General features: G+C 36.5%; 1 protein-coding gene across 7 annotated transcripts in view; it reads right to left on the minus strand.

The window, feature by feature from the left end:
- Window positions 1-5,329: 5,329 nt before the first annotated feature.
- SLC25A27 (solute carrier family 25 member 27) overlaps window positions 5,330-17,672 on the minus strand; it is a 29,098-nt gene continuing 16,755 nt past the window's right edge. The window contains exons 7-11 of one of the 7 annotated variants that reach the window (XR_011504956.1): window positions 15,769-15,861; window positions 15,396-15,517; window positions 15,053-15,155; window positions 5,987-6,172; window positions 5,330-5,500 (exon numbers count right to left, since the gene is read on the minus strand). Coding sequence is in view for 3 of the 7 variants with exons in the window: in XM_014837507.3 (XP_014692993.1) it covers window positions 9,988-10,059; window positions 15,053-15,155; window positions 15,769-15,861 (268 nt within the window). In the remaining 4 variants the exon portion in view is untranslated. Of the gene's footprint in view, window positions 5,501-5,986; window positions 6,173-7,401; window positions 10,060-15,052; window positions 15,156-15,395; window positions 15,518-15,768; window positions 15,862-16,857; window positions 17,066-17,672 lie in introns of those variants that run through there. The other 6 variants (XR_011504955.1, XR_011504957.1, XR_011504958.1 and 3 more) reach the window with 6 other exon arrangements.

The following is a 17,672-nucleotide window of genomic DNA, read 5'->3' on the forward strand; positions in this document are numbered from 1 at the left end:
TTGTGGAAGATGTTAAAATTAGAGAGGACTCAGTGAAAGGCGCATGGGACTTTCTTGTACATTTTTTTCAACTTTATGTGAATCTAAAATTTTTTCAAAATTAAAATTTTAAAAAGCATTCTATGAAACTCAGATTTTAGTGTCCATAACTAAAGTTTCATTAGAATACACACACACAAATAATTCAAGACTATGCCATTATAGGGGGACAATTAGAGTAGAAAAAGCAAGCCAAAGCAAATTATTTATCTATCTTCTTGTTTCCACATCTGAAAATGAATGTAAGGACACACGTAGTTCTGAGGCATGAACTAATGTAAGTACAGTTAACATGTTTGCATTAAATAAATACTTGAGATGCAACAAAACATAGTGGAAAAAGCAAAGGCTTCAGATTTTGAAAGTCCCTGTTTCTTATCTCAGGGTGACATGGACAGTGAACTTTTGAGTTAGTTTCCTCATCTAAAAATGGAATTTTACTTAACTTTATTATGAATATCGGATGACCCAATATATGTAAAGGGCTCACAACAGTAGACATATAACTATTAGTAATTATTGAATAAAATTAGTAATTAGTAATATTGACTAAAATAAAAATGTAGTAATAGTTATTAGTAATATTGAATAAAATAAAAATTTGAAAAAGTTCTCTTAAAGATTAAAAAATCTTAAATTAGACTTTTTTTTTTAAAGATTTTATTTTTTTCCTTTTTCTCCCCAAAGCCCCCAGGTACATAGTTGTATATTCTTCGTTGTGGGTCCTTCTAGTTGTGGCATGTGGGACGCTGCCTCAGCGTACTTTGATGAGCAGTGCCATGTCTGCGCCCAGGATTCGAACCAACGAAACACTGGGCTGCCTGCAGCGGAGCGCATGAACTTAACCACTCGGCCATGGGGCCAGCCCCTTAAATTAGACTTTTTAAAAATTGGGTTTGAGGCATAATTTACATACAGTAAAACTCACCCTTTTATTGTGCAGTTTGATGATGTTTTGACAATTGTACAGTTATACATTTGTATACAGTGTGCGTTTGTATTCAACGTAAATGCACAGCACTACACATGTACAAATGCATACAGTTGTAAATGTACACCACCACAGCTAAAATAGAAAACATTTTCATTATCTAAATAGTTCCCTTATGCCTTTTTGCAATCTATCCCCTCCCTCCCTCATGGGCTCAGTCCCTATCAACCATTGGCAACCACTGTCGCTGGCAATCACTGTCCCTATAAGTTTTGTCTTTTCCAGAGTGTCAGATAAATGGAATCACACAGTTTGTAGCCTCTTGTGTCAAACTTCCATCACTTAGCATAATGCTTTTGAATTCATCCATGTTGTCTGTATCAGTAGTTTATTATTATTGTTGAATATTTTTCCATTGTATAGACATACCACATCAATTCAATAGATTATAGATAGTTTTTGGTGATTACCAATATAGCTGCTGTAAACATTCATATACACATATTTGTGTGGACATAAGTTTTTATTTCCCTTGGTTAAATAGTAGGAGTGAGATTGCTGTGTCATATGGTAAATGTATGTTAACTTTATAAGAAACTTTCAAATTATTTTCCAAAATGTCTGTCATTTTGCATTCCTACCAACAACATATGAGCCGCTCTGCATCCTCATCAGCACTTGGTATCGTCAGTCTTTTTCGTTTTAGCCATTCTTGTGTTCGGTAGTGGTATCTCATTGTGGTTTTAATCTGTATTTTCTTAATGATGTTGAACATTCTACATGTGTTTATCTGTCATCAGATATCTTCCTTGGTGAAGTATCTGATCAACTCTTTCGTCCATTTTTAAAGGAGTTGTTTGTCACCTTATTTTTGAGTTGTAAGTGCTCTTATATATTCTGATTACAAGTACTTTATCAGATATGCGTTCTGCATGTATTTTCTCTCAGTGTATGGTTTGTCATTTTATTTCCTTAGTAGTGTCTTTTGAAGAAAAAAGTTTGTAATTTTGATGAAATCAAGCTATTCACGTATTTTTTTCTTTTCTAGGTGGTAGTTTCTGTGTCCCAAGAAATCTTTGCCTAAACCAAGGTTAAAAAAAACTTTCAAAGTTTTCTTCTACAAGTTTTATAATTTTAGCTCTTGTATTTAGGTCCATGATCCATTTTGAATTAATTTTTGTATGTGTTGTGAGAGAAGCACTGAGGGTTTTGTTTTATTCTGTTTTTGCATATGGATATCCAATTGTTATAGTGTCATTTGTAGCAAAGACTATACTTTCCTGATTAAATTATCTTGGCACATTTGCCAAAAATTAGTTGACCATATGTGAGTGGGTCTATTCCTTGACTTTCTATTCTGTTCCATTCATCTATATATCTATCTTTATGCCAATACCACACTGTCTTATTGTCATTTTAAACTGCTTAAAAGTCAATTTTGAAAGTAAGTAATATGAATCCTTCAACTTTGTTCTTTTTCCTCACTGGGCTATTCAAGGTCTTTGCTTTTCCATACGTATTTTAGAATACACTTGTCAATTTCTGCAAAAAAAAGATAACCTGTTGGGATTTTTATGAGGATTGCATTGCAGATAGAGATCAATTTGAGAATTGACTTCTGAGCAGTATTGAGTCTTTCAATCCATGGACACAGTTTCTCTCTCCATTAATTGAGGTCTTCTTTACTTTCTTTCAGCAATGCTTTGTAGTTTTCAGTGAACAAGTCTTGCACACATTTTTTTAGATTTATCTCTAAGTTTTTCCTGTTTTTTGATGTTATTGTAAATGAATTTTTTAAATTTTAAATAAAAAAATTTCCAATTTTTTATTGGTAGTACAGCAATATATTTCTTTTTGTATATTGACTTTATATCTTGTGACTTTGCTAAGACTCACTTATTAATTCTAGCAGCTTTTTTGTAGATTCCTTGGGACTTTCCACATAATTATACCATCTATGAATAAAGGCAGTTTTATATCTTCCTTTCCAATATATATGCCTTTTATTTCTCTTCCTTGCCTCATTGCAATAGCTAAGACCTCTAATACAGTTTTGAGTAGAAATGGTGAGAATGGATATTCTTGTCTCGTTCTTAATTTAGGAGGAAGCCTTCGGTCTTTCACAGTGTGATGTTAGCTATAGGTTTTACTTAGATCCCTTTCATCAGGTTGAAGAAAATCTCTTCTGTTCCTAGTTTGTTGAGAACTTTTATCATGAAAGAATATTGAATTTTGTCATATACCCTTTCACATTCTATTGAGACGATATGTTGTTTTCTCTTTTTGTTTGTTAATAAGGTGAATTATATTGATTGATTTTTGAATGTTGAACCAACCTGTCTTCCTGGGATGAACCCCACTTAGGTATGATGTATTCTCTTGTTTTTATAATGCTAAATTCAATCTGCTAATATTTTTTCACTTCTAATGATTTTTAAATTTTTTCAGCTGTTTTCTAATGTAATAAAATATACATAAAACTTACATTTTAACCATTTCTAAGTGTATGGTTCAGTGGCATTAAGTACCTTGACATAGTTGTGCAACCATCACCACCATCCCTCTCCAGAACCTTTCATCATCCCAGACTGAAGCTCCGTACCCATTAGACATTGACTTCCTTCTACTCCATTTCCACCCCTGGTAACCACTGTTCAACTTCTGTTTCTAAGAATTTGATTATCCTAGGTATCTCACATGAGTAGAATCATACAATATGTGCCCATTTTGTTCTGGCTTATTTTAATCAGTATAATGTTTTCAAGATGCATCCATGTTGTAGCATGTCCCAGAATTTCCTTCCTTTTTAAGGCCAAAAAAATATTCCATTCTATGTATATACCACATTTTATCTATCCATTCATCCATTTATCAATAGACTTTTGGACTGTTTCCTCCTTTTGGCTCTGTGAAAAATGCTGCTGTGAACGCTGGTGTACAAATATCTGTTCAAGTCCCTGCTTTCAATTCTTTTCGGTATATACCTAGAAATGGAATTGCTGGATCATATGATAATTCTATGTTTAATTTTTTCAGAAACCCCATACTGTTTTGTATAGCGGCTGTAGCATTTTACATTTTCACCAGCAATTCAGTGTTCCAATTTCTCCACATCGTCACCAACACTTAATTTTTTAAATTTTTTAATAATAGCCATCCTAATGAGTGTAAAGTGGTGCTTATGGACTTTTGCATCTGTGTTCATAAGAGACACTGGTCTGTAGTTTTCTTTTTCATAAACGGATTTAAGCATTTTGGACACTAAGTAAAGAAAACAAATGAGAAGTGAAGGATGTCCTGAGGTTTCTTGGCTGCAGTATTGGGTATGTAGTGCAAAAGAAAATCCTGGAGGAAGAGCATATTTTAAAGGGCAGGGAGGAAGGATTGTTATAAAAGATACTGATTTAATGCTGGGAAATTTGAGCTCACAATGACTGTGGCCCACCCTGACATACAGTTGCCAATTGAGAAAACATGACTAAAGCTTGAGCAATGAGTAAGGACCAGGAACACAGATAATATAGTAACAAGTATTTATTGAGTGCCTATTATATATTTGGGAATTACCAGCCTAAGTGTAGTAGCTGAAGTTACAGAAATGTGTGGCTCTTCCTCGAGAGAGAGTGAACATTGATAAGAGGGCCAAGAACAGAATGTTGAAGAACCAAAATTTAAGGACTTGGCAGCAAACAGCCAATAGAAACTGAAAAGTAGTAATGAAAAATATAAGTGACAAGAGGGAATAGTATCATGGAAATCAAAATAGAACATGGTATCAAAAAAGAAGGGACTAATTTTCTGGGGCTGGCCCCGTGGCCGAGTGGTTAAGTTCGCGCGCTCCGCTGCAGGCGGCCCAGTGTTTCGTCGGTTCGAATCCTGGGCGCGGACATGGCACTGCTCAACGGACCACGCTGAGGCAGCGTCCCACATGCCACAACTAGAAGGACCCACAACGAAGAATACACAACTATGTACCGGGGGGCTTTGGGGAGAAAAAGGAAAAAAAAATAAAATCTTTAAAAAAAAAAAAAAAAAAAAAAAAAAAAAAGAAGGGACTAATTTTCTAATGTTTAAATTCTAACATTTTCCTTAGTAAGTATGTCTATCACTGTAATTATTACTTATCCATCTTTTTAGTCATAGCAGAACTGGATTAATAGGGAATATCCATAAAATAAAATTTATAGCGACAAGGTATGAGTGTCCTTTTTGCTAATATAAATATTTCAAATATGACATTATAAATTAGGCCACTATTTATTTCAATTGAGAAAAGTAAAGATTAAGAATTAATCTCTAAATTTATTATCATTTTAACTCAAAAATACACCAGGAAAAAACAAAACCCTTAACAACCAATTAGGCATTTTAAAACATTTATTTTAAAAATCAGAATAATGCACTATATTTACTCACATATATTCCTGTTTGTTACCAGATATTTTCAGCAAACAGACATCTTTAAGCCTCTTCATCTGCTTTTATCAAGCCTTCAAAGTGGCTCCTGCTGCTGTTGACAATCACAGCAGCCTGTTGGGGGTAAAGTATGGGGAGAGAAAAATAATCATGTATTCCTCAAAATTCAGAAATAATAAAACACTTGAGTGGGTAAAATGTGCATTTGTATGGTATCAGTGAAGGCCAAAATAGTGATATAATTTCCATATACGCCCTAAAATGAAGAATATATATACTCCTTTCTTACTCATTAACTATCAATCAATTAACCAAATATTTTGTATTATTTAAAACTACCAAATTCTAGATTTTTGTGGAATAGCTATTAAACTGATGAAGATAATACTTCTTAAAATTATAATAATTATGTTTAAACACACATGATCTTTTGAAAATGCAGTTAAGCACTTAATATGGTAAAGAATATAATGAAATCAAGTGTTATTGACTCAACTTAATTATTCTGAAGGTAGGTGGAAAACAGCATATGACTTAACCGTGTGTACATAAATGTTTTTCTCTCTCCACCCCCCAAAAATCTCTGAATTCAACAAATACCTTTTACTTGGCTTCTATTGAAGTTTATAAGAGATACAGAGATGTATTACATGGTCCTTGCTTGCAAGCAGTTCATTCTGTAGAGGGGAAGTAGGTATCCATCCATCCATACAGACATGCATCTGCAGTAGGGGAAGCTATGGGAGCATGGAGGTGCGGAAGATGTTGAAGTCTTCAGAAATCATCCTAGATATTAAAGTAGGATTTAACCAGTGAAAATGAAAATGAATGGTGGTAGTGCTGGGAGGAAAGTTAGGTGGAGAGCACAGCATGAATACTGCATGAAAAGTAGCCAAGAGAAGAGCATCTCCAGAGAAATAAATGGAGCAATGTATTTACAAGGAGGTAGAGTGCACATATGCAGTGATATGCAAAGGTTAGAAAAATGGGTTGAAGTAAGATCGAGATGGTCTTGGATATAGTATTAAAGATTTTATTTTTTATTGTGTGTGTATGAAGGAACAATTGAAGGTAAGAATATGGGGTGATGTGCCCAGAGTTGCCTGAAGGAAGACAACTCTGCTACTCTGAGAAGGATGGATTTCTGGGTGGGAGAGCCCAGTCATATAAAAAGTTTGTATTATACTTAAAGGCCTGAATAAACTTTTCCCAATCTTGAAATATAAGAAATTAATTAAATCTAGGAAAAACAAATCCTAATAAATTTTTTTTAATTCCCATTTTTTTCACATCACATCAATATAATGGCCCTCTTCAAGTATATGCAAGTTAAGATTCTAGGGTTCAATCACTTAATCTTATAAAGAAACAGAAATCAAGAGAGGTGAAGGGACTTGATCATGATTACAATGCTTTGTCAGAATTAGCCCAAAATAGGATAAAGGTCTTCAGGATTCAACTTCAGTCTTTTCAACACATGACCTAGCATTTAATAATAATATATTTTTGTTTAGTAATTATCTTTAAAGAGTCTTGGTTTAAATGGGCAGAATCAAATATTCCTCCCCCCAATTATTTTTACCCATCAAGTATTAAAATTAAACATTTTTCTTATGGAGGACCTGAGGGAATATGTTTTCATGAACAGAGAAGAATATGTATAACTATTTCAATTGTAAATAAATGGTTGTGCTTGAAAACTTGAAGATGAGGGGATAGCAAATTTTCTTTACATTTAAAACCTCCCTGAATTTGTTTCTTTTTCTTAGCAAAGTGAAAGAAATTTCAGACTAGTCTTACGATAGTCACAGATTCTTAAAATAATGAAGACTAAATTAGTTGATTCATGCTATATATAACTATAATCAATCTTGGTTGTATCTAACAGCAAAGAAATGCTATTAATGACAATAGAGATTTGTATAAAAACAAGACATGGTCCTACAACTAGCGGCTTATAATCAAATAGTATTTGAAACACTTGATAAAGACACATTCCTTATTAAAAGAAAATGTAAGAAATGTTATCTCTTTATTTGGATATATATGATTATTCACTGATACATATAAAGAACAAAGAACTGTATATAATTTAAACATATATTTCAATGGGAAAAAATCATTTGGGAGGAGAAAAAATGTGGAAGCTAAGCAAAAGAAACTTAGATATTAAGTATTATTAATACCAAGCTGCAGATAAATACCACATACAGAAGTAGTATTAATAAGAAAGTGAGATGGAAATGGTTAAGTCTTTCAGTATGGACCCCAAATTACTGAAGTTTTTATTCCTTTTTATTTACTTTGGATTATTTTGGAGAGGAACAAGATGATTTCAAGTTGGTAAAAATAAAGCAAAGTTCCAAGATACATTGATGAATATGATCTCACTGGAAAAGTATTAATGTGGTGAGATCTATCTGTTGGACATACAGGATTTGGTTAGATTATGGAGGGTCTTAATGTTCAAGCTCAAGCTTCGTGACTCCATTCTGAAATCTATGCTAAAGGCTACTCAAATTCATTTAAAATGAAAAAGACAAAGAATGTCATAAAGAAAAAAATCTGTTTTTGGAAGACAGAGCATTGGACTGGGTTGTTGTGAAGATGACATAAGACATATACTCAATACTAATTAGTGTGCAGTAACTGTCAGGTGTAATAATAACGAGGAGCTCTGTATTTTTATCTTAGCTCTGCAACTAAGTAACTTATGAGCATGAACAACTCTACTTCTCTGGGCCTCAGTTTCCTAACATGTAAAATGAGAGGGGTAAACCAGATGATCCCAAGGAGTCATTTCAGGTTAAAAAATTCCAATTATTCATCTTGAATCTGGATACCAAGGAAGAGTCTCAGTACTTAAGCAACGCCTAGCCCCTCAAAGAATAAAGCTAAATAAATTTTCCATGGTCCAGTTTGCATATAATTATTTTGATCCAGTCTTTACTTAGTTTTAAAAATTATAGAACAAAAGAACCCAAAAGTTCCCCCAAATGGTTCCAGTGCAGAACATTTGGGAATTTAAGTACATAATATTTTTTTAAACATATTTAACAACTCAATTCATACAGATTGACAAATGCAATGGAAAAGTAGACCACCTAAAGATTTTAAGAGATTAAACTCCACATTGTGCAAATTCTATAGAAAAACAATCAGCCACTGCATATTAGCGCATCACATTAAAATGTATTTTAAAGTATACTTCCTCTCTTAAATGGCAGTGATTATACATTAGTGCCACCACAGAGCACTTGTAAACTTTTTTACGTTCAACATCATCCATATCCATGATAAATTGTTTGGTGAGCTCCAAGGTCTTTCTTGGGTCTGAGCTTTTTGAGTTTTCCTACTTTGACATTTACAGCCTCAACTCATAACTGCAGCCATCCATCCAGAAATGCCCATTGTCTAATGTTGGGGAGCAGGTGGTACATAGGTGAATCTGAAGAAATCTCTCACCTTTCGAAAGTGATAAAAGGGATGTGACTCAGTGATTGGAGACATAACTATATACCATGGGCAGTTTATACTTATCACTTTTTAGGAAAGAAGCTTGGTCAAAATGAACGAGACTCAGGCTGGAGACAGCTCCAGTGTGATTCCTGATCCTCTCTCTCTCTAGGGCCCTTAGTGTTAGGGAAGGGGAGATAAAAAGGATGCATGTCAGAATTGGCTGACTTCATCTCAGCCTTGCTTTTAAAATGCCACTGAGAGGCTGATGATAACACAAGTTGCTTTATAAAAAGGACCTATCCACCGGAGCTTTAATCAAATAAGTTACTTTTTTTTTAAATATATTGAGATTCTTGAGAGCTAGCAACAAATCCAAATTGGAAGGGGATATGTAACAAAGCAAATACTCTTCTCTGTTTTCATCAAGATTCAGAGTCTGTGGCTGTCGGGAAGTCCTCAGCATATGCAGTGGAGTGCTAACCAATGAACAGATCTAACTAACGAGGGGCACTGACAGAAAGCAGCTTCTTTCCTCGAAATCCAAACATCATTTCGACTTGTTTGTTTTCATCCTCCTTGTAAGAAAAGGTACATCAACTTCCTTCAACACTAGGGAAATTGAAAATGTTTATTCAGGAATTTTCATTCACCTTCCTTTAAATTACAGTATGTTACTTTAACAACAGAAAAGTGAATTATCAAATTTCCGTTGTAAATACTGACATAACAGATGAAATATATTTTTCTTAGTCACTCCATGTGTCTGTATTCTTCCACATTCCTATTGTCTACTCCGGGTCTGAGATGCTGTCTCCCTCTGGGATGCCTCCTCTAAGCAGGCCCCTTCAGCACAGAATAGCATCACAAAGGTCAAATCTTCTCACCCAAGGTAAGTGGTCAGGATTCGAGTCTTCTTTAGAAAACGCTGTGCTGGGTCTCATTTTGTGTGATCCAACCAGATTGCTTTTGAACAAAAAGAGGAGTCAAACAGAACTTGGGTTTCCAGAGAAAAATAAAGTGCTGCCCCCTATAAATCACAGTCTCTGTGGAGAAAGGTGTCTTCCTAAAGAGGTAGAAATAATAGGGGGGTGTGTTGCAGGTGCCCATATTTCAATGATACTGAACACTGTATCTTTAAGGGCTTAAAATGGACTGACTCCACTCATCTCTCTGATTTTTTCATAAGTAAGCCAGAACACCAGTGACCAAGGGGTCTGAAAGATTAACCAAAGAAGTTAGTGCATATTTCAAAGCAATTATAAATATTCTACATATATGCATATACATCTTTGAATGATGAAGTCATTTGGAATCGACTCAGCCTAAAAACAAATATTTTGGCATTTAGCCTTTGTAAAGCACTTTATAATTTACAAAGCATTTTCATGTCTTACATTTCTGACAGATTAGAGAATAGAGCTTCCAGCTCAGAAAGAGTTGACTAACTTGAATGAAGGTGTAACTGTACCAAAAGGAATTATATATAAGGAGATGAGGTTTATTCAACAATAGAAGATATAAATGCTAAAGACACAGAGGAAAGTCACAGAGTAAAGATTAGAATTAATCAGCAGAGAAAGAGTGTCATGGATCCAATTCCTGTCTGGTTTGGTTCATAGGTGATGGGTAATACTGACCAGAGAGAACCTCTATCATACTGGAGAAATTAACATAAGCAATTAGAATGTACAAATTATTTGGTTAGAGAGTTTGTAAAGCAATATGTATGCCATATATGTTTGGAAATATTGAGCATGTTATATTGGTAGATGGGAATCTGCTAAATAGTGGATTTAAGAGAACACATCTTGGTCAGTTAAATGTATGAAGACATAGACAAAATAAAGAATATGAAGCTGTGACAATGCGATATTCTTGTGACAACAAAAATGAGTGAGCCCATAACTGTAATCGGATCAAGGAGTAGAGGTCTTAGGAAAGAATGGACTGCGCAATGATTCCTGATTGCTTGATAATCAGACTGCTTCCTCAGGTTTAACAACACAGCAACTAAACTATACGCAAATGCCTAAATATTAATCAGGGATTGAGCAAAGCTACCTCTGCCTAGTGGAGGGGATTGGGCTTGAGTTTAGCTGGGTTTTGAATAGAAGTTAAAGAGGGTGATCATGTAGCCAGATAACATGAGTGGTCTCTAAATTGGATATACTGCGCCTCTGAGCAGGAGTGCATGTGCGCAGTGCGGGTTTACTTGCTTTTTCCTCACTGGCAGAGCTGTACCATTGAAAAGGATCCAAGTGTGTAGGAACCCACGTTGTCTTCTCTGGTCTGCCTGTTGCCATAACTACTGGCAGAGTCCTTCATGCCTATTACTGTGGAGCCGAACACAGGACTCGTGGGTTGATACTCTTGAATATTAAGTTTACAAATAAGCTCTTCCTGTTATTAATCTGTGTTCAGCAAGCAACCTTCTGATTATAACTTGGCTCCTCATATAGCTTGAATTTAGGAGGAAGCACGCTGTCCAGAGGACTTCAGCATCTGGGTCACTTGCTAAATGTGTTTCTCAATGTGACAGCTGATATTGTGGTCCGATCATCAGTTTCAATGGGTTCAGCTGAAGTGAGTCTGTATTTGCAAGGCTGATTTACTTGCAAGTGCTCATGAGTCAGGTTTCTATGCTCGGGGTCACACAGTGTGGCAAATCAACAAGGTCATGCCATCCTGCTGATCTTTGGTGGTTAGCCAGTCTTTCTCTAGTAACATCTCTCCATCACCACACACTGTCTCTTTTCTTTTAAAACTTCTATAATTAGCTGCAGGATTTTGAGAAACTCAGTATACTGTAAGAGTTAGGAGCATGGGTTTAGAGTTGAACAGACCTGCAGTCAGTTCCCAGCTCTGCCACATACTAGCTGTATGACCCTGAGAAAGTTTCTTATACTTTGAGCCCTGGTTTTCTCATTTGAAAAATGAGCATAACACCATCTGTTTTACTAGGCTCTTGTAAGACTTTAAAAAGTAATGTGTGTAAAGAGCTTAGCACAGTGCTGGTCATGTATTAAGTACTCTTTTTTTTCTTTGTCATTTATACTTCCTGAGTCTCATGTATAGAGAAAATGGGTTGATTAAGTAGTCTCAGTATTCTGTACTTGGATATCTTCCCTGCCCCTCATCCCTCCTGACCTTGATTTGTTTTTGTTTTTGTTTTTGTTTTAAAGATTTTATTTTTTTTTCCTTTTTCTCCCCAAAGCCCCCCGGTACATAGTTGTGTATTCTTCGTTGTGGGTTCTTCTAGTTGTGGCATGTGGGACGCTGCCTCAGCGTGGTCTGATGAGCAGTACCATGTCCGCGCCCAGGATTCGAACTAACGAAACACTGGGCCGCCTGCAGCGGAACGCGCGAACTTAACCACTCAGCCACGGGGCCAGCCCCTTGATTTGTTTTTCATTAATGGTTTCACCCATCCTTACCATCTCCTACACTAGAAACTTAAAAGTCCCATTTCCTTCTTTCCCTCCCTCACCTTATACACAGAATCAGTTACTCAGTCCTGTCGAGTTAACCATCACTGTTCCTAGAAGCTGTCTTCTCTCCACGTCTACAAGCATCTCCTGGCTAGACCACTGCCAAAACTTCCTTTCTTGTATCCTAGCTTTTAATGTATCTTCTGTATTGTTGCTGAAGTAATCCTGTCCTGAAACAAATCTTAGCACATCGCTCCCATGGTTAAGCAGCTGCTGGCTCACTATAGGGTTACACCTAAACTACTAAATGCCCCCCACGAGGTCCTTCTCAATGTAGTCCTTAAGTACTTCCCCAGGATTCTCACCCTCTGAGGATCTATTCTCCAGCCACACTGAATTTTCTGCAGGTCTCCAAATATGCACCTGACCTGATGCCTAGGCTCATGTTGCTCCCTCCTGCTTTTCTTGACAAATGCCTACTGATCCTTCAAAGCTCCTATCAAATACCGCCTCTGTGAAGCCTTGTTTCTTCCCAACAGCTAAAGCCATTTTTACTCCACCGTCCATGTTCCCACGGTGTTTTGTTCATACCTCTGGCAGGGCCCTAATACAACCTCCTTAGTGAGACTATGTCCTCTGGAGTCAGACTCCCTGGGTCGGATGCCCAACTCCATTAGTTCATAACTACCTAGCCTGGCCTAGTTATTTAAACTCTTTAAGCTTTTGTGTCCTCCTCTATAAAAGACAGATAGGATAGTAACCTACTAAAAAAGATTGTTGGGAGGATTCAATGAGTTAAGCCATAAAAATGATTAGCACAGTGTTGGCCATATACCAAGTGAATCAGCAACATTAGCTTTATTATTGCTGTAATTATAACTACCTACATATCTATCTTCTCCATCACATTATAAGCTTATCTAGTGCAAAAATAAACTCCATTTTATTGCCTAGTGGTATCAGCACTTACAATAGTGCCTGGTTCATGCAAGCCAAATCAAAATCTCCTTTCCAGTAAGAAATATCCACAGACTTGAGACAATGTCAAGGTATAATCAAGACAATCAAAATAATGTTTTATAACTTGGGTACACTTTTGTATCAGATATTGCCAAGGACTTTGGCTATTAATTTCATGTTAATAGATATCTACTATCCCTGGGTGATGTCACTGATTCTCAAACAAATTTATTTATTACCATCTATATATGGACAGTACTAAAATCTAAATCGCCATCTCATTAGTCTTTCAAAGATGCAGACTGATATATTAAGCTAGTCATCTAGACATCTCTGCTTAGATGTCCTATGAGCATCCAAAAATTAAGATATGTGAAACTCACTTGTCACTCTGAGTCTACAACATCTTCCCTGCAAATGATCCCCATTTTAGGAAATTACATCATCGGTTGCTTAGGTGAGGAATCTGGGAATGACTTCTCCTTGTCTTCTCTAACCACTTCCCACTCCCAGTCATGTTTCTATCTCTGTCTCCTAAATACTTCTGAATCTATATTCTTCTGTCCCCACTGTTACACTCTAATCCAGGCTATCATGGTCTCTCCTCTGTCAGTACTCTTGAGGTTTTTCCAACCCGCTTGGCAGCCAGAATGATCTTTCAAAGAACACACGTGTCATCAAGTCAGTGCCCCTCCATCTTATGGGTCCCAGGGCCCTGCCGGATCTGGGCCCTGCCTCTGTCTGGCCTCACCCTGTGCTGCTCTCCTCCAGGTCTCTATGCCTTGGCCCTCTAGGCTTCCTTCAGTTCCTTGAACTCATCATATTCCATGTCCACTCCAACTATTCTCTCCATGTAGAATGTTTCTTTCTGCCCTTTTCACCTGGCTAAGTTCTATTTATTCTTCAAATTTAAATTCAAAAGTCCATTCCTCCATGAAGATTTTCTTCATCTCCCAGCCTAGGCTGCACTTACTTGCTATATCTTTCCAGAGCAGCATGCACTTTTCCCTACCATTCATCCTTCTAGTTTCTTGCTCAGTGTTTTCCCCTCACCCAGACCAGAGGCTCCAGCACCAGTGCAGCAGCTGCGACTCTTCTGTTCACCCCAGAGCCAGGCATTTAGTACAGGGCTCTGCATAGAGTGGGTGTGCAGTAAATGTTACTATATTACATTGTGTAAAGTATCGATTGTTTGAATCCAGACCTATAACTCATTCATTCTCTCAAATATTTTCTAACTTACAAAATACTTGAGTATCTTATTTTTATTTATTTATGTTACTTAAATAAGTCTATCTAATTCTACATCTTAGTTCACTTCAGTAAAAAATAACATCCAAACCAAATAAAAATGACATAATGTTTTCACACTAAGCAGAGCTTTGTGGTAATAAGTATTAACTAGTAATGCAACATTTGCCATTAATGTAGATTTTGTTTGAAACAGTAACATTTTCATAGGGATGGTCTCTGGTATAAAATCTGTATACCTCTCCCCAACTACAATATTTTGGCTAAATAGACTACTAAAAATTTTACACTGCAGAAAATCTACCCACTGGTTTTGTAACAACAGAATATCAACCCGTTCATTTCTGGATGAAACTGAATTATTTTACCTTAATCTGCCAAGGAAGGTAATATGACTCTGAGGAGAGGTAAAAGAAAACAAAAAGAGATATAAAAAAGAAAGAAAGAACTGTGGTTTGGGGGCAGGGCCATGCCAAACAGCAGAAGAGAAAAGGGAAAATATTTACAGATTAAAAGTAATTTAAGTACAAAGAAAACAAAAACCAAGGAAGGAAAAACCTAATTTTACCATTCGCAGCCAAGATGGTAAAAAGCCTTTATATAGACTCATGAATCCTTCTCCTTGCACAGCCTGAATCAAGCAGTCAGTTGATGATTTATACAGAAGTCCCCTAAAAAGGAAGCAAAACAATGCTGTTAAATTTCCTGCGCATAAATAGATGTATAAATAAAATACAAATAAAAAATAACCTTAAGGAAACTGCTGATAAGTTAAATATTTTCTGCTAGTTTAGAACAGATAACATTTGTGATTCTGTATATATAGATCACCCCTTCAGTTTAAAGATATTTTCAAAGTCAACTCTTCTGATCCACCCCACCCTTGGCCTTGTACTTAGAATTCACTCCACCTGGAATCCTCCAGAGAGAACATCTGTTTTATATGAAATCAAATTCTCCATGTTTCCTGGAAGTCACAAGCTTCTGAAGAAAGTGCTCTGTAAATTCTCAGCACAGTATGTTTTCAAAAACTCTTCGGAAACAATAAAGTCACAATAAACACCTTGTGTCTAAATAACATGATGGTTAAATTAGCTTATTTCCCTAAATGCACAGTACTTTTCCATCAGACAAAGAGCAGGTAATTGCATAAAAACAATTTCCTGGTTCAACACATAAACACACAAATCGATTTCTACCAAGAATAAATACAGGGAAGTGTCTCTAAAGGACAATATTATTACAGACTTTCAAACACATGCATAAGGAAGACTGTCTATCTACCTTCCTTGTTTATCTCGTGGTTGATTCATGATTCGGCTTTTGATGACATCGGCTGGTGTTCCCAGAATAGAAGCTACCAGTCCAGAACATAAACTATAGATACAAATAAATAAAGTTGAAAGATAATATGTAGCAGTTTCTAAATCTTACATCAAGAGAATTTGATATTGAGAAAGAATGGAATGCCAAATATATTATAATCATATTCTTCACAATAATGCTCTTTTAGCTTAAAATCAATGCTAAAGTAATTCCTTAAAGAGGTACAAAAAATTAAAACAAAAAGAATGACATTGAACACCTACTGGTGCCAGGCACTCTTCTAGGCAGCAAATAAGACAGATAAGATCCTTCCCACAAAGGTACTTACACTCTACTTGGGGAGAGGCAGAGGAGAAATGAAAAATTTCAGATGCTGGTAACTGCTTTGAAAAAAATTAAAAGGGGTAAAGTGATAGGGAGTAGCTGGGTGACAGACAGTTAAAGAAAGCCTGTCAGGGTGACAGCAGAACTGAGACCTGACTGGTGAGAAGGAAGCGTCCATGTGAAGACCTGGAGGAAGAGTGTTTCAAGTAGAAGGAAGAGCACATTAAAAGCCCTGAGTCAGGAACACTCTTGGTGTGCTTAAAAGACAGAAAGCAGCATCCTGAAGGAGGGAGAGTCCAGCCAGATGAAAGACAAAGAAGCAGGCAGAGATTAGCCCAGGAAGGCTATTTAAGGAGTTTGATTTTATTCCAGATGTGAAGAGAAGTTATTGAGAGGACATTAAGCAGGGGCAATCGCATAATTTGGTCAACAGTTAACAAAAAATTCACTCTGGCCACTGTTTAAGCCTCACTTCACTAAGCTATTCCATTTGAATATTACGACCTTATCTTCTTCTCTCCATCCTAAAAGGTCTTTCTAAAATACAAGTCTAGTTTTGTCATTTTTCCTACGTAAAACCACCCAGGGCTCATTCCCTATGATCAGATTTAGCTCATACTTCCGGCCATGTCATACACATCACTCCAAGACTGCATCTCTCTTTGTCCCTTAGGCTCTAACAGTACAACTAAGGGTAGGTCTCTGTACTTACCACACTGGGCAGCACCTCCATGCCTTTAATTCTTCCACTTGGAATGTCCTGCATGCCATCTAATTGGAAAATTCCTGTTTTTCCTTCAATCTATGCTCAGGTGTAAGGTTTGATGAGTTTCTGCTTATCCCTTCTTTCTTTACCCAACAAGGTTAATCACTCCTTGAAAAAGGCTTCTTGCAAATACTCAAAACAGGCAAAATGGATGCAGTCAATCTACTGCAGAGTAAATCAAGATTTTGTCAATGAGTAACTGAAAAGTTAAGAAATCACCAGCAGTTCATTGTATATGTGGACATGAGAGAGGCAATATTGGAACGTGATCAAAATTTCATAAACTGAAAACCCATTCAGTGCTTTAAACTTTTCCAGGAGAAAGATGTGATGAGAAGATTGTGGTCAAACTCTATCACTGGAAAATAGAAGGCTGAGTCCAGGTCCCAGAAGCTGGCAGCTGAGTCCACAGACTCGGGTCACGAGAGTCTGAAGAATAGCTTATGTTTGGCTAGTGGAAAGCTAGAAAGGAACATCGTGGAGAACTTTTATGTCCTTATGGCACATCAAACACCTCACAAAAATGAGCACCACTGAATTCTGTGCCAGGATTTGTGAAGTCTCCGAAGGCTCTGTGATAGGAAGTTGAACTGCACTAGGAATTTTCATACTCGCTCTTTCTCTAAACTGCTGTAGCAGAAAGCACCCTGGCTCCTTCCACCTCTTTGGGGTCAGGATTTAAAATTCAAAGGGGTAATCACATTACAACTATTTGAATTCAAGAGATGGAACCCATGTAACCTATTTACATATTCCAGCAAATGACTCAACT

Source organism: Equus asinus, chromosome 8 (genome assembly GCF_041296235.1).
Source record: "Equus asinus isolate D_3611 breed Donkey chromosome 8, EquAss-T2T_v2, whole genome shotgun sequence".
NCBI lineage: Eukaryota > Metazoa > Chordata > Mammalia > Perissodactyla > Equidae > Equus > Equus asinus.